This window comes from Ruditapes philippinarum, unplaced genomic scaffold (genome assembly GCF_026571515.1).
Source record: "Ruditapes philippinarum isolate M1 unplaced genomic scaffold, ASM2657151v2 ctg1480_1_1_1_1, whole genome shotgun sequence".
In the NCBI taxonomy this organism is placed as follows: Eukaryota; Metazoa; Mollusca; class Bivalvia; order Venerida; family Veneridae; genus Ruditapes; species Ruditapes philippinarum.
Genome location: NW_026857013.1, coordinates 184,998 through 203,489, shown reverse-complemented (window position 1 = coordinate 203,489; position 18,492 = coordinate 184,998). Strand labels below are relative to the sequence as shown.

The window sequence follows — 18,492 nt, the reverse complement described above, 5'->3', positions numbered from 1 at the left end:
TTTTCACACTTTAAAATTTTGAATTTCTAAATAAAAAAAAAATGAAAAATTTTTTTTATAAAAAGTTATTGAAATTAAAAAAACTTAAAAATAAAAATTTTTTTGATAAGTAAATTATTAACACCTTTTTTTTGCTTTTCCTTTGGGGCTATCCCCGATTTCAGCATTGTAACCGGCAGTTTTTTAATACTTTGTAACATTCGAAAAACATTCTATTTTTGTTTTGTTTTACTAAAAACCCTTCGGGTTTCTGGGGTTTAAAACTCAAATCTTTTTGAATTCGAAACAAGATCGAATCTTTTACAATTTCTTAATCTTTTTTGGTGATTTCGGAAATTAAAAAATAAATTCATTTAATAACGAAGTAAATAAATGCTTGTATCAAGTGCAAAATAATGGAATTACAATTTTATCGAAATGAAAATTATAACTAAATCGAAATTTTAACCGATTGCTTAATGATAAAAGAAAGTAACATACTCAATAAATGGACATCAATAGATACTTCGCTTCTTCCAATTTCAACATTGCCATTTGAAGGATTCAACATGTTTTCTGCTTTGCAATAGTAAGTCCCCTTATTTGACATGTCTATATGGTTTATTATAAGTGCATCACCTTTTGAAATTGATTTGTCTGGCAGCAACCAAATAAAATTTGGTTCCGGGTTACCTGTGCTGTTGCAATGAATAACAAGTGACGTGTTTATAATTTTGTTTATCGTACTTTCAACATTGACCGAATCTGTTGACACGTTTGGTACTTTTGGTGGAACTGAAATATATGACATCAGTTAAACTTTTAAATGAAACATTACTATTTCAAATGCCCCCCCCCCCACAAAAAAAAAAACAAAAACAAAAACAAACAGTAAAGGTTACTAGGTCCGAAATTCTGCAGTTACCATGGAAACCAAAAATTCAGTTTAGGATTGTTTTTCTGGATTTCGCAAAATACTTTAATTAGATCTCGAAAAATCGGGTTATTTGTGAACGGGGTTGGGGCTTTGAAGGTCTAATGTATGTGTATTGAAGATATCGAATGGCAATATTTTTCAATTGATTTAACGTCGCACTATATATTAAGCACGTGTAACTAAACATCCGAAGATGCTTCAAAATGTTAAACTTACACAAAACATCCAAATTAACTTCAACGGACTGATTACTTTCTGAGTGTAAAGACCTACAGAAACACTTTTTATTTTGTCCTTGTTTAGCCACCCACGAAACAGATGATGTGACAGTTGACTCATTACTTCTCTTTGTTGAACTTCCATTGTTGCATTCCCATAGGAGATCTGGGAGAGGGTTGCCTCCAGCTTATTGAACATTAAATTTGGCCTCGTTTTCATTACACGAAGTCCCCAAACCCAAATTTTTCGGAATATTTTTTGGGGATCAAAATCATGAAAAAATTCATAACCCTTTTTAAATTATCTTTTTTAAAGGTTAAAAATTTGAATAAATTTTTTTAAGAAATAAACTGACGGACAACAGTTTTTCTTTAATTTATCGCTTTCAAAAAACAAATATTTTAAAAATTTACGGTTTTTCAACAAAATATTTAGAGAATAGAAAATTTTTTTTTCCCTTTTCTTTCAAATTTTATTCACTTTTTTTAAATTAAGAAAGAAGAATTTGATTACCACAGTAATTTTAAGTGAACGCTTCGATAATTTTATTGTCTCCAATGAGCGAACAAAATATGCCAAACCATTTTTGCCCGGGTCGGACAAAACCCCAAACATTTTCCTTTATAAAACCCCCATTGCTTCAGAAAACTTGAACAAATTTTTTGGCATTTACATTTTCTGCCATTTATAAGACACTGTCTGGGACAAATAAACCAAAAAAATGCGCACAGGGCGACATAAATTTTTCAAAACAACTTCAATTTTTTTTTCAAAAAACGACCATTTCTTCTTTTCCTACAAAAATTATTTTTTCCCACAGGAATGAAAATACAGTCAAAAAAAATAGTTTATCCAAAACATAAACAGATTAAAGTAAACGTGCATGTAGTAAAAAGGGAAAAATAAGTTTCCCCAAAAAAAAAAAAACAACAAAAAAAATAACAAAAAAAACAACAACAAAAATTTCTTTAGATCAGAAAAGATTTTTAATCCATGTTATTCACAACAATACACAAAAACTTTATTTTTGAATAATTTTTAAGAGGTCAATCCCTAACAAAACCTTGACCAAAACTAATTTTTACAATGAAAAAATCTGCCTGCTCCCAATTTTTTACTTGTTTTTTGGTTACACCTTAAACCACAAAAAAAGTTGTCTTCTTACAGCCCATACAAATCCTTTGAACGTTTAAAACCAGAAAAACGATTCCATTTTAACCTATAGGGATTTTGATACTGTTTAAATTTCCCCCGGGGAAAAGAAATTTTTAAAAACCATGGGGAAAAACATATCAATAATTTGTAATTTTAAAACCCCTTCAGGACAGAAAACAACGAACGACCTTTTTACAATTTCCTAAAATAAAAACAAAAAATTTACTTTAATTTCAAAAACTTGGGAAATAAAGATATTAACGTTAAAACGTTTTATCAATAAAAAAATCAAGGTTTTTATATAATTTTTAAAATGTTTAAAAACAAATTTTGACTTTTTTAAATAAAAATTTTTTTAACGCCCATACTTATCCCATAGTTTTCTAAAGCGAGAATCAGAAAAAATCTGAAAACATATTTTTTCTAAATGAATTTATTTATTAGAAGAATGATTATAACACGTAACCAATAAGATGACACACGCTCTTTGAAATAATGTGTTTACGAGTATAGACAAGAATCAACGAAAAACATTGTTTTTATGATTAATACAAAAACTATTCCTAGACCTTGTGCTCATTATAAGGACACACTTTTGAAAGGTAAAAATATTGACAAATGCACATTTACAATTGTCCAATTGCATAGTTTATGTAAATAAAAACTAGTATTTGTGTTACCTCGTCTCATACCTTTCCACTCTTTTTCTTTTGAAAATAACGCCTGTTTTGCAACAAGCGAACAAACAAATATCCAATGGCGCATCGTATTTTGTTAAATCAAGATACAAAATATATAAATTCTAGAAATTATATTTACTTGAAAATTGAAATTTTAGTTTAGATACTCTTACCATCGTTTATCACCAGGGATAGACATCCCACTGTTACCAAAATTCTAGATAATGCATAAAGGTTTTTGTTCACAAATGATGATTTTATCTGTAAATTATCCATTTTATAGAAATGACGCTTTTTTAATAATGATTTAGTCACATTCGACAAGACAATTGCACTAAATTACCGCTTTAGCTAAAATGCTTTAATAAAGCACATGTAGTTTCACATTTTCTATTTCAAAAGGAAGTTTTATCGTTTTTCTGTTTGTTAAAATTTGAATGGATTTATTCGCTTATGTTGACGGGGATACTCAAAATGTTTAAGTACAATTTTTTTATCAAACTGTGTTACTTATGTTAATATGGAGAACGTGTTTTTTATTTTCATCCTTGATAGCTTATTTCTAAGAGAAATCAATCAAACGAATTCAACTGGTGCCAAAAAGCCTAAAAACTAAAACTTGAAGTTCTTACATAATTCAATTTTGTCACGTTGTTTATGCTAGAATATTTTCAAATGCAAAAAATAATGTAACAACAGTTTTAACAGAATAAAAATAATTATAAACACATCAAGGTTTACAGCAATATTCTGAAATTTTATTTTCCAGAAAAGAAATGTAATTGCTCGCCGGCTATTTGTTTTGAATTGACTTTGCTTTTTCATCGCAAAATTGATTTTGCAGCTTTAAAACCCCGTTACTTAGTACAATTGGTAAATGCTACCAAACCCTGAAAGAAAGCTTCAAGGATTTGTATAAATGGATAGGGCATCAGGGCAAATTATGCAAAAGTCCAGGAAAAGCATCGATCAATTGCTTCAAATTTTAAGTTGTATCAAACTTGGTCTTTTATTACCGGAACACTTTTTTAGCTTCATTTCCAATATATATATTTTAGCTTCATTTCCAATATATATATATACATTGGAAATGAAGCTAAAAAATGTGTTCCGGTAATAAAAGACCAAGTTTGATACAACTTAAAATTTGAAGCAATTGATCGATGCATTTCCTGGACTTTTGCATAATTTTTTTTATCAAACTGTATATATAACTAATGCTTTATTTAACATTCTTTTGGATGTATTCATAAACGGAGCTGCAAAGAGATTGTCCGAAAGTATAATTAATTTCAGAAAGCATTTATTGCTCCTGAGAAATACATAAGAAAAATTATTTCACTTTAGTAAGGCTGTACAATTTCTACATTTCGTAAAGCCAGTACAGATGTATAAAATCACGCTTGTGAGAAGTGTTGTTGTGGTGCATAGTATAGACGTATGACTCTCTTCGTACTGAAATTCTCCTTCTCTTCCTTTTATAAAATATTCTTGTAAAATCACAACGGTATTTTAGGCAACTAGTCCACTAGAATAAAAAAAAACACAAGAAGTCTCTTTTAAAAAGATACTCGACCGCAGTATAACTGTTTAACATGCCAAAATATTTTAAGTTTTCAATGCAAAAAGAAATATTAGCAATGCTTGCATAACAATGGTATGATAATAATGTCTCGTAGCTATTAAGAAAATACCCACTTTGCAAACATTGAAATTAAAGTACAGTATATTGATATTGATGATTTTTCAAGCAAGAACAATTTAAATTTACTTATACTTGTTTTCCTTTTGACTTTATAAATTTAGTAATCATTTACAAATTAATCTAAAATTTAAAGAACTTTTCTCATTCCTGTACATTTTATTTAAGAACTATCCATTACATTTTTTTCTATAGTGACAAAACTATTCCTTACATTTTATCATAGAGCTATCCTAAAAAAATATTTTAGAATCGTAATAACTATTGTTTACATTTCTTATTTAGAATGGTTAGAACTGTCCTTCACATTCTATTTTACAATGACCAATGAGATTCGCCGATTTTAGTTTGCAATTTTAAAATGACCAATGAAGATTCTTTTTATATTCAGTCCTTCCATATTAATTTTACAGGAAGTCAAACCGATAACAGACGTGCTTCGTCCAAAAAAGATAGCATCTGATAGCATCACTATGAGCGTTTTTGTTTCTCTATTTTCTTCTACAGCTTGATGCTTGTTACCGGACATCTTTATGGTTTTGTTGTCTTTGCTGCTTAATGAGTAGCTAGCACAGCAAAAGTGTGAATTATTATTTTACATTTCTGCACAATGGACAATAACTTGATAGTTTTGTAACTGGCAAAAGCGAATCACATTCGGCCAAAAGTTTGCAAAATGGTAATAGCCTTGATAATGGAGCTCTTAGACATACCAGAACGAGGGTTCAATTCTGCTGATATTTTCCATTTTCAAATGTCTGAATCCACTTAAACACTGTGTGTCTTGAAATAATAAATTCCACATATAACTGCTTTAAATCTTTCTACAGTAGTGATTCATTTTTATATAGATACAAATTCTTTCTTTTCCGTTTAACAATTAAGAACTTAACTTATTTCTGTACTTTTCAAATTAAGAAATATATCGCTGGCTATTTGGCACATCGTTAAAGTGCAGTGTAAACATTTTTATTAATATATAAGATGAGATTACTATAATAGCAAATTATGTTATCAAATTTGCATACCAGTCATAAATGTGCAAAGTTTTAGTATAAATTGATGTGTTGTTTACCATTTAAATCGCACTGTTATCCTGAAAGGCGTGATATAAATATGAACTGTGATGTTATTGCTTCATTTCTTATTAATTTATTGCCTTTTGGCCTAAATTTAGAGTTATAATACATTTACAACATAATAATTGTATTTCAATGAAACCTATAAATATTTTATAAATATATTATATTATTTCATTGCAAAGTAACATCCTTTCTCTTCGGTTAAAACCAGATGAAAACCATATGAAATTATTGTCTAAAAATTAGTGATTTAGTGATTTTACATGCAATCTAGACCTTCATAATAAACAGAAATTCATCGACAATCTATCCCTCTTTATGATATATTTTCATCTTTTTTCTAGTCTGTTATAATTATATTTCCGATCCTTCAGCATTATTGGGTGTGTAATAATTAAAATCCCTTCTATTTAATATTTTTTCATGTTTAGTGGTTCTAGTTTTCTTAACAAATTACCGTATAATCACACTTAGGATATGCTATCATGTGACATGCAAGCTTAATTACCTCTGATACCCTGTCAATATTGCATTTTAATTAGTTTCATCCACTGTTTTCCCGCGGAAGCAGACGCGATTCTGTACATGTCATTTAAAGACAACTTGTTATATTGAAGCATCAATAATCACGCCGTATAAACACATAGATTATACATATGTACCTTAATATCCACTATACCATATGAAAATGTTGAATTTTACTTAATCCTTTGGTATTTGGCTTGGACAGTAGTTTGTACCTACTACTAGCGTTCATGAACATTCACAATCAAACGCGCATACAAATTTTAAATGTTGCTGTTTTGGTAATGGTAGTGTAAACGTCGTTTGTCAGTGTCATTTACTTCTCTAAACAACACCTCCTCTTACACGTCTAAGTGTTTTTCTCAAACGTCATAGGAATAGTCTGTAGGTAACCCTCCAAATAAATTATCAAAAAATCAATTGTATGATGCATAAAAAGGTCACAGTAGTAGTAAAAAGCGATTTTTAATGCGCTTTGGTTAGAATTTAGATATTTGTCTTGAAAAGAGCCATTGCCTAGTGGATTCCCGGTGTAAATATAGGCTCACTCAATGCCTGAGACACATTTGGCATTCTTAAAGAGCCCTCTGCCAAGTTTGTTAAGATCATTGCCTCCAAGGGGTCATAGATTTTCTCGAAAAGTGTATTATACATACTTATAAATTCACCCCTGAACTTGCAACGGATATATATTTATCATAGTTTGAATAAATACACAGTGTCAAACAAAAATAAATAAATAAATAAATATACATAATTTATTTTTGTTTGACACTGTGTATTTATTCAAACTATGATAAATATATAAAATTACTGTTATTGATACTTAATTACTTCCTAAAAAGTACTATTTCTGCAGTACCAAGCTAAAATCCAGTAAGAGTACTGATATTTCATAACTTGGCAAATACTGATACTGGTACTTAAACACTGCACCCTAAGTACTGATGCAACTCTGTGTGTACATTTTTGTTACGTCTGTTTATCGATGCCATTTTATTTTGCTGTTTATGTACTGTTTATATGATATTTATTCAAGTATTGCAGATTCAACAATGCATTTTCAATGTTATTACTGTTCTTTTTCTACGGACAAATACAGTGATTTAATTTCCCATTTGATTGAAAATCACTCTACGGATGAAAAAAGTTTAAGTGCGTTTAATGAAGATGGCGTTAAAGTGTACGCTTATAGACGGGAGCAGGGTCGGGAGCAGGGTAGAACTACCCAAATTGACGATAAAAATCATTCAATACATGTCTCAAGAAACTGTCATCTCTAAAAAAAAAGAATTAAAAACATATTTAGAAGACATTAATTATAGGTTTTAACAGGGCAAGCTTGCCTTAAGAAACATATCGACAATCTTAGTAAAATATTTGCCCGAGGGCTTTTGCCTTCCAAGTATGCCGGTATCGTCTTAACCATTCACTGCATGAGCATATTGCAAAAAAAGGCTTTTTTCATTGAACAAAGCCTCCTGTTACAAGTTCAAACTGCTATGAAACTATATAAAAATGCTTCAATACTGATCAAACTTGGCACAAATGTTGCCTGGACCATAGCCTGTAGAACAACATGCTAAATTTTAAATTTCCAGTCACCATTGCAACGGATGATGTCTCAAAATTGCCAAAAATCACTATTTTGCGTTGTTTTTTCTTTCAAAACTGATTTCAAGGTGCTGAAACTTCTCAATTGATTGAGATAGAGTCAAGGGCTTTTCAGCGTCGGTTACACGTTACCATTAAATCGACTTGAAGCCATTTTTAGGCCACCCCTCCCCCACAAATCCAAAATTTTCTTGGCGATTAGAGGAGCTATAATGCCCAACGTCAAACTTTCAGACAGAAGGGGGTACCCCCCGCCCCCCCCCCTGTGGCACCTCCTTAATGTACCTTTTTATGAGGGTGGCGCCGAAAAAATAATCACTTTTATGAACAACATTTCTCAAACGAAAAACAGACTGAGTGTTTTGGGCCTAAAAAGCGAATTTCTTTCACATTTTTTTAGGCATCAAAAGGGGGAGGATGTGAAGCCCTCAAAACACGCCTATTTTAGGTAAAATGTTAAGGAACAAAACCCTTTTATTTTAATACCATAATCTTATCGAAATCAATTATTCGGTTTTTGAGATGTACCCGCTCGGCAGTCATACAATAACTCATTGCTAATGACGTAACAAATTACACGTGCAGACGGTCTGTCGTTGCTAGAATGAAGGTAAAAAATAAAGTTACCTTTATATGGATTTTTTGCATAGTAGGAAGTAGGTTGATATTAGAAATTGGCACACATTCTCAATACCGTCTAATATTGACAATCTTGAGGCAGTATTAATGCACTTTCAATGCATTTTTTACGATTTAGTAAGATATGCAATAATAATTAATAGATTCTGAAAAGGTTGATCCTTCTATAGCAACGAGAACTTTGTAAAATATGATAAAAAAGATCAACAAGGAAAGGCGGCGTTCGATGAACGCAACACTGAACGCCGAACAATCCCTTGAGGATGAAAATATAACAACATTGATTGCATGTACGGGGAGACTTTTTGCAGCCGCCACACGGCACAAACAACACGGTTGTGAGCATAAAATATGATAAAAAAGATCAACAAGGAAAGGCGGCGTTAAATGAACGCAACCCCCCTACGACGAAGCAACAAGAACCAGTGGCAAGGAGCCCAGGCGGACCACAAATACAGACAATTGCTGGCTTCGTTTCACAGAGTTTGACTGAGTATTTTCATGAGCAGGAATGAAAATCTCACTGTCTATTAGTATATGGATTATTTGCAGATGTCTCCCCGTACATTTAATCAATGATGTTATATTTTCGATCCTAGAAGATCGTCAGCACGACATAATTGTTGTGTATACATGTTATGTGGTACTTTTAGTTTTTTTTTCTATTTGGCCATTTTCAACTGATGTGGTTCCAGTATTCCGACTTGAATACTGTATAATCATCCTTAGGATATGTTGCCTGTTTTTTAAATTTGTCTTTTGACTTCTTATCTTTGATATGCAGGCTTCGTAACCTCAGATCCCCTTTCAAAATTCCATTTTATTTAGTTCCGCCCATTGTTTTCTCGTTTAGGGCAAAAGCATTCCTTTACTTGTGGACCATACGCCGCTTTTCATGGAATGGCACTACTGTGTCACATTGAAGGTTCCGTGATAACCGCCGTATGAACACATCTGTGGATGTTTCTAAATTCAAAATTTCACCAGTTTCGTGTTAAATGTTGAATTCTGCTAAAGCCGGTGTTAGGGGCGTGGACGGTAACTTGCATTTTCCAGGACTGTCCATGAACAGACTCAATCAAACCGAGTCTGCAACATTTTTAACTTTGTCGTGTTGTGCTTTCTTTAGGGATTCTGTTTTTTCTCTATTTAACTTTAAGAAATTTAAGTTTGATTTTAGATTTTGTCTCTTTTTTTAGACTTCGAGGCAATATTTGACTCCAACTGACCTTGTTTTGATACTAGAGATTTTCTTAAAAAAATAACAAGAGTGATCGTAGTTAGTTATGTAATTTTGTCTCCAGCAGATTTTGTTAACGAGCGAAGAAATTATTGACAAATTAATACAATTGTCTTCAAAAAAAGCGTTATTTAAGCAATTGCCTTGTTAATGTTTACAAATTAGGGTTCATATCGAAAACAGCAACTGGAAATAAGAAGACGTTTCTGTCACAAAAACATATGTCTCCCAAAGCTAGTTGTAGTGCTGATTACTCCTGTGAATTTTGGTCGAAATCAGTTTGATCAGTGAAATCTGGATAGGTTTATTTTATATATAGCTGTGACGGCCACTTTGTACAACGAAGTGGAACATGCCGGCGAAATGCAAAACTAGGGATAGTACTGATCACTTCTGTGAAGTATTATTTAAATCTGTCCAGCAGTATCCTCTGTAAAAGCCGGACTAGATTTTTATATTAAATACTATGGCAGTCATTTTGTGCAGCGAAGAGGAACGTGTCGGCGATTTCATAACCAAGAATGGTACTGATCACTGTTGTGAAATTTCATCGAAATCCCCCAGGAGTTTGACCTGTGAAAGTCGGACAAGATTATTCTATTCATATGATATAATATGAACAACTAGGTATGGTTCTGAACTTTCCTGTGAAGTTTCATTAAAATCCAACCAACAGTTTTACCTGTGAATGCTGGACAATACCTTTTATATTTATAGCTCTGGTGGCCAGTTATTGCAGAAAAGGAAAACGTGTCGGCAATATACACAAATTGGGATGGTACTGATTACTCATGTGAAGTAGCCAGCAATTTACATGTGAAAGCCGGACAAGACTTTTCTCTTTATAGCCCTGGCGCCATTTTGTTCACAGAAGCGGAACGTGCTCGCGAAATGCACAACTAGGTGTATGACAGTGATCACTCTTGTGCAATTTTGTCGAAATTCCGCCAAACGTTTAACATGTGAAAGCCAGACAAGACTGTTTTCTATTCATAGCTGCAGCCATTGTGTGCAGTGAGGCAGAACATGCCGACGATATGCACAGCTAGGAATAAGACTGATCACTCTAGTGAAGGTTCATTGAAATCCTGCTAGCAGCTTGACCTGTGATAGCCGGAGTCTGAATACGGACGGACGGGAAAGAATGCAAAAATAATATGTATCCCAAAAATTTTGGGAGACATAATGATAACGACAACAAAATTATTTTACAGTGAATTAAAACTGTTTCTTCATGCAAGTCTCTTTAAAGAGAGTTACATTTGCACCATGTAAATCGGTCCAATAACTGTAGACATAACATGCAACACAAATTTCATTCATTTTTATGCCCCCACAAAGTAGAGTGTATATAGCGTTGCACTTGTCCTTCCGTCCGTACGTCTGTCCGAGCAAACATTTTGGGTTTAGGGGCTATATAACAGTAAAGAGATCAAAAGAGAACAATAGGTTCATTCCGTGATCAAAGGGTTTAGGGGCTAGTAGTCCTTAAGAAAACAAAGAAAATAACAAAGAAAATAGTCCCTAAACCCAAAATGTTGGAACGTCCGTCCATACGTCCGTCCGTCCGTACGTCTATCCGTACGCCCCGAAATCTTGTGGACGCAACTCCTCTTAAATCGGTTGGCTTAAACTTCCAGGGATGAACAACCTTAATGTGTAGATGGCAGTAAAGGAAGGAATTTTCGCTGCGATCAAATTTAACAGAATTATGGCCCTTTGTTGATTTTTACACTATATACTATGTAGGAATTTTGTGAACGCATCTCCTCTTAAACCGGATGGCAGATTTTGCTTAAACTTCCAGGGATGAACAACCTGAATGTGTAGATGGCAGTAAAGGAATGAATATTCGCTGCGATCAAATTTAACAGAATTATGGCCCTTTGTTGATTTTTTCACTATATACAATGTAGGAATTTTGTGAACGCAACTCCTCTTAAACCGGATGGCAGATTTTGCTTAAACTTCCAGGGATGAACAACCTGAATGTGTAGATGGTAGTAAAGGAAGGAATTTTTGCTGCGACCAAAATTAACAAAATTATGACCGTTAGTTGATTTTTTCACTATATACCATATAGAAATTTTGTGAACGCATCTCCTCTTAAACCGGACGGCAGGTTTTGCTTAAACTTCCAGGGATGAACAACATTCATGTGTAGATGGAAGTAAAGGAAGGAATTTTCGCTGCGACTGAATTTCACAGAATTATGGCCCTTTTCTTTGCCAATGCAGAATAAAAAAAATCCACATAAAAATCTTACATTCAGATATGCATGCTCTTGTTTACGAGCACATCTGCACAGTGGGGGCATCCGTGTCCTTCGGACACAGTTCTAGTTATATATGTGACACACGCATTATAAACATGTATCTTAATTAAAAGGATTACATTGAAAGAAAACATCAAGCTCATCAAAATAGTTTAATATAAATCAATATCTAAGGTATGACAACAAATCAAAATCATTTAATGCATACAACAACACGTTCAAAAATAAATATATTTCAGCATTCAAAACTTTTATCAGAGACAAAATTACTCGCCTAAAAATAAGTAAGACTATTTCATACAAGCGTAAATTTATGCCCATTATGTCCAAAAAATTGATTTTACATCTATTACGCAAATTAAAGCTTTTTATTTTCTGTGTCCCATTAAGATTTCCTTGCAGCTACTTATTGGCCAATCATCTTATTTACATTTGCTCCTGATACTTTGTAAAGTATTTTCTATGCAAGTCAAAATAAATTTTGATTACATTTACCTACTATTATGACACATAATGTCACGTTCATCCCTTCTTTCTTCAGGTATTAAGCATGTAACATGCCGTTATGGTTATTTAAGTCACTTTTATCTTTTCTAAAGAAGGAAATAATTCTTTCTTCATTTCTGGGGCAAAATGGGCCTTTAAGGTAATAATATATAATATGACATGTTGCTATTGATCAAGACGCGTTCAATTGACAGTTAAAAAGAAGTGACATTTATCTCGACACCAGGTGATATTCATGTAAACAAAACACTCGCTAACTTCAACGACAAAAAGTTAATGGACTTAACGGCAAGTACGATACTACCGAACAGATAATAATGATAAAATACACTGATTAAAAATAAATATATAGAGTTAACTTAAAGTGTATAAAGATATACATGTATATCCCATACAAAAATATTGTCTGGATTTTGCAAAAAGAATACTTCCAAAATGTTTGTATGAAATAAACATGGCACTAAATTGCCTTTAAGCGAGGGCGGATAAAACCCAACCTAAAACAGCAAAATAACAATTTGTTCCGGAACGTTTTATTCTGTTTACATACATTATTCATATGTATTAAATAATAGAGACATTCTATGTTACGGCTTTTAGAGAATCAGTCAAATTATAATGTAACCAATATAATTTTACTGTTCATACATCTTATAAAAATATATCGTAGGATATAGATTTATACACTTTAAATACTGATACCAACAGCGTCCTGTCTTTCAATAATACAACGATGAAATAAAAAGGCGTTTTATTTCACATTCTAAGGAGCATTAACACTCTTCAAAAAGGGATACAAATGCCAAAAACAGATTTCCTTATTTATGGCTTATTTGCATGCATTCATGACTTATTTGCGTGAAACAAGAAATCAGACAATTTTGCAAATTTACAAGGTGAAGAATATTATTTTTGTGCATTTAATCAGGACACGACAGAAAATGTTTTCTTCAATGTGACGAATGAGCCAATAGGTATTGATATCACAGAATACAGGTTAAACAGATAAATAACACATTAATAACGCCTGCTCAACGCAAATCTACAGTACATTAGTGCTTCGCTTTGAATCAGGTGTGCGATTTTTTTTTGTAATATCGTCGTGCAGGTAAACTTGAAAAAATCAAGATAGCTTGTGTTACTTTATGTTATTGTGATTTATATAATTATGTCCATCATTTCAATAACTAAACACACAGTTTGACCTGGCTAATTTTATCATGTGTGTATTTATTTTCACAGATCAAGTGAATATTTTTTAAGGGAGTAAAGTGTTAATCCTTGGACTTATGTGTCTGAAAATAGTGTGCGTATACATAATGTACAATTTCACATATTAAAGCCGTTTTACAAATTTAAAAACAAAAATGTGTAACAACGGTTTATCAGTACCATGACATTAATCATTGTGTTTAGTGATGCAGGTGTGCACATGGTGCTGTAGGTTCTATAGTAGTGTATCCTTCCATATCTATGTAAGTAAGATGGTTGCATTTGTCTTAAAAAAACATTTAACTGTATAAAACACTATCCTATCTGATATTATGCTATGTGTCACTGAACCTTTGTTCCACATTGTTGGAGGAATGTTTGTAATTAATTACGCTTATATATGTTAGACATGATTATGTAAATAAATAACAAACTCCATTTACATAGTATATTTGGGAATTCGAAATGGAATATCATCCAGTCATTCAGAGTATCAATCTTTTTTCAGTTTACGTACTCCACATGAATGATTATTAACTTGTATCCTCCAGTAGGTTTAATTACACTCACTTGCATGTCAATATGATATTAATAAAATATTTGTTGTTACAGGCCTTCGATGCATATGTTTTGATTTGAAATGTTTACCTGTCCTAACAAATGGCAGTGCTACTGCTTTTTTGCATTTTCCTTTCGAAGAACTTTTTAAAGATGATTTCTTAGACATTTTTAGGTTTCAGTAAATTGGTATTTCACAATAAGTTATAAAATGCTAATAAAAAGCTGCAATTAAATAGCTAGAATTATTTGCTTTTTACATACATGTAAGACGATTAATGGTCAACCGCATTTCTAATTCGTTTAAATATATGCCAAAACGTGACAAAAGACATAACATACACTTCCCAAACGTAGTTTAGATAATCCGTAACATCCTTGCAGCATTGAACAGAAAATAAACAATGTTATTTATTTAGTCATTGACACTGACGCTTATGTAAAATTTTCGGTTGTCGATACAAAATTAAATTGATCAAATTGACTTTTAGATATAAAATGAAGTTTTCCATATCAACCTCTCAATATTTCTACTGCATTGTAGCAAGGCCATTACGAATTACTCGATGAATACGTTTACACCATGGGAGAGAAACGTCTACATGAAATTTTAGCGCACTAGCAACGAAAATTGCTTTTCACACCTAATTTGAGAAAAAGCACCGATACTGAATAGGTATGCGTTAAGCAAGCGTGTCAAAAGACATGTTAATTGCGCATCAGGACTTGATATCTAAATAAAAAAGTCCTTTAGATACGAACGGACTAGTGATATTTAATGTGCCTGTCGACCATAGGTTAAATTTGTCCTTTTCAGGAAATCTCCAACCAAAATATTGTGTTCAATTTTATAAGTTCATACCTATTATTTGTCTTTTAAACGTGCAAAAAGTTATATAATGAAATATTTTTTTTAATGATGTTGTTTTCATAACGATACGGTCGTTTCTCATTGAATGTATATTTGAATTACTACACACCATTATGTAATTAAAAAATATCACTGAAAAAATAGTTTGATGTATTTTAGGAGGTTTGGCGATGATTTCACAATATCCTACTCGCTTTGAGTAAAATATTGTTTTTCTATGCATTCTGTAATCATTTTACGAACAATATAAAAAACAATAAATCAATATATAATCCATCGAAAGTAAATACATAGCTTTACACACTTTAAATGTCGTATACATAACTGTTTATAAACAAGTGAAATTGATAAAAAAAATGTAATCGTTTAACTTGTTTTCATGTTTTGAAATGCCAATATCTATTCATATAGTTCAAACATTTGCCAATTTCATTCACTATCAGTTTAAGCTGGTTGAGGATCATTATTATCAGGGTCATTAAAAACTGTTGATATTCCACGAGGTATATCACTGAAAGAAAAAAGATATATGATTGTAAAGATAATGGTCAAAACAAGACTATCATATAAACTACAATTTACTATTGCACTTTGTGCAGGACAAGAGTAATAAAATTGGCTTCACAATCATTATCATCACAAACATTTATCGCAATTTAAAGCAGTTAAAATTAATTTGTAGTTAGCTGTATGATGATATGAATTAAAGTAAAAATACTAGCCGTAATAGAAGTTATTTTTCATGAATGTTTCAAGAACTGAAAATAATAAATAAAGCAATATAATGCTTAATATATCATAACAATAGAAATATGAGACAAATAACAATATATTACAACCCCTGAGGCGGTTCAATTTAAACCCGTCGGCAAATTTAAATATGGCATTATGTACATATTTGCCTAAAGGAAAGACAGCAAATTTATTGTTGATGATGACTTTGACATCATAATCAAAAGCCAAATAACCGTAATAGAAGATAATTGATTTCTTTTTTGATTGAAATAAATCGATTTAGAAAATGTTGCAATTAATCAGTTGCTGATATAATAAGATTTGACCTACACAAAAGCATTTAGTGAAATCCCTTTAAATCTGTTCTATGGAAACTAATTAAAACACAGACAGTTTTGTCAAAAAGGGGCATAATTCTTCCAAAAAATGAGTTAATTGCGATGAACAACAAACATATTTTTTGTTTTGATATAACATATTTCTATGCCAAAGTTTGCGGAAACGAATTATTTCACATAAAAGAATTACTTAAAAAGCGAGTGCTTATCTTTACTTGATTACAGTGATAATGCACATATTCATTTATAGTTAAAAAGGGTATTGTTTCAAATATTAAATGAAAGTTTGTCAGCAGATTGTAAAAGATATCTTTTAAAGGCAAAACAAGAAAATCTTATAAAAACTGAAGAACAGTCAGACCAGACTCTTTCGACAGTCATCATTAAGAAATAAATTTATTATTATAATCGAAAGTCTATTATATCATATGGAGTTATTCTTGAGTTGGTTAAAATATCATTTAGACAATAAATCTGCAAATACCGAAGAGCAAACCAAATCTTCTTAGTGGACGTCTGCATAATTATAATGTATCAATATTCTTCTTTACTACGAATACTTACTTGTGTGTTTTACTACTCTGTTTACCTACACTGCTCTGCTGTACTGTATTGTCATCTAGCGGCTGAACTACAATATTTGATTGAGCTGGTGTAGTGACAAAGATTTGAGTTCTGTGTACATTAGCCATGTTACTAGAAAAAAGGACAACACTATACTTTTGCATTACTATTTGTTTTTCAAATTAATAGGTTCTGTTAAACAACCGTATAAAAGATAAAATTTGGACTGCTAATTGTAAAAACACGCCTTTTTAATGAATGTTTAATTATCATGAATTAAGAGTTCGTAATAATGTTGCTTTAGGTTTTTTTAGTACAATAACTATGGGTTAAGAGTATCTCTAAATGTTATTATAATATTTATAAGCATTGCATGAAATATATAACATTATTTTATCAATTAACAATAAAATGAATTGTCGTTTACATTTTTACATAAATTGGCTTAAACAGTTATTAACCAGGTTTTTGTAATGTCAAAGTCGGCAGGGCGGGCGTCAACTTTTAGTTTCCGCTAAGTTTAAGTTTGCTTTAGCCTATTCACACCAAACTTGGTATGGGTAGCGTTTATCAAGAGACTGCTAAGGATAGCTACTTAGGTGTCTATGATCAAAGTCAAAGTCACTGTTGCTTAAAATAGAATTTCAGTTTCCGCTCAAAAACTGGAGTTTGCTTAGACGTTTTGACACCAAACGTGGTGTATGGGTAGCTTATATAAAGAGGCAGATTGTGATTGCTTTCCAGGTGTCTGTGATCGAATTCAAGGTCACTGGTTCTAAAAATAGAAATTCAGTTTCCCAAGCATTATAAAGTTCTGTAAAGGGAGATTCAAATTTAAAAAAACACCCTAAAGATTGTTGAGATATGGTTCTTTGCCACAACACTTCCTCTTTCTAGTCTATACAATTGTGTGGTTCCATTGGGATATCATTGAAAGTTAGAAATTTTAAACTCTGGAAAAGCATTTATTAATGATTTTAAGTATCATATACGGCAGCTTGGGATTGCTACCTAGCTGTCTGTGATCGGATTCAAGGTCTATGTTACTAAAAATAGAAATTCATTTTCTGCTAAATAACTAGAGTTTGCTTTGGCCTATTGAAACCAAACATAGTGTATAAGTAGCGTATTTCAAGAGGCAACTTGGACTTCCTTACCAGATGTCAGTGACCAAGGTCAAAGTCACTGTTGCTAAAAATAGACATTCAGTTTCCACTTAATAATTTGTTTGCTTTGGCCTATTGGCACCAACGTTGGTGTATCTGTAGCTGATATCAAGAGGCCGCTTGGGATTGCTACCCAGGTGCATGTTATCAAGGTTATGGTCACTATTTCTAAAAAAATAGAAATTCAGTTTCCGCTCAATATCTTGAGTTTTCTTTGGCCTATTGACGCCAAATATTGTATCTTGGTAGCTTATATGAACAGGCAGCTTGTAAATACTTCCCATGTGCCAGTGATTAAGATAAAGGTCATTGTTGGTAAAGAAAATCTGTTTTCACATAATAACTTGAGCCAGCTATGACATATTGAAAGCAAATTTCGTATGTGGGTAGTTTATATCAAGACGCAACTCGAAATTGCTACCCAGATGTCTGTGATTAATGTCAATGTCACTGTTGCTTAAAATAGAAATTTATTCTCCGCAAAATAAGTTGAG

At 31.9% G+C, this 18,492-nt stretch overlaps 2 protein-coding genes across 2 annotated transcripts in view; both read right to left on the bottom strand.

The window, feature by feature from the left end:
- Positions 1-3: 3 nt before the first annotated feature.
- LOC132748463 (contactin-6-like) lies at positions 4-3,246 on the bottom strand. Its single transcript, XM_060738086.1, has 4 exons — positions 3,144-3,246; positions 1,133-1,321; positions 481-774; positions 4-26 (listed from the first exon to the last, which is right to left on the bottom strand). The coding sequence occupies exons 1-4, from the start codon at positions 3,244-3,246 to the stop codon at positions 4-6; spliced, it is 609 nt and encodes a 202-aa protein (XP_060594069.1).
- Positions 3,247-12,185: 8,939 nt separating this feature from the next.
- Positions 12,186-18,492, bottom strand: part of LOC132748461 (uncharacterized protein DDB_G0290685-like) — a 33,701-nt gene continuing 27,394 nt past the window's right edge. Inside the window, exons 12-13 of the mRNA XM_060738083.1 lie at positions 16,833-16,964; positions 12,186-15,706 (exon numbers count right to left, since the gene is read on the bottom strand). Coding sequence (XP_060594066.1) covers positions 15,640-15,706; positions 16,833-16,964 — 199 coding nt within the window. The 3' untranslated portion in view covers positions 12,186-15,639. The remainder of the gene's footprint in view (positions 15,707-16,832; positions 16,965-18,492) is intronic.

Coding starts and splice junctions, on each gene's coding strand:
- LOC132748463 (XM_060738086.1), bottom strand. CDS start 3,246: ATGGATAATTTACAGATAAAATCATCATTTGTGAACAAAAACCTTTAT. Junction 1,322..3,143: donor ATCCCTGGTGATAAACGATG/GTAAGAGTATCT, acceptor ATGTTCAATAAG/CTGGAGGCAACCCTCTCCCA. Junction 775..1,132: donor AGTTAATTTGGATGTTTTGT/GTAAGTTTAACA, acceptor CATATATTTCAG/TTCCACCAAAAGTACCAAAC.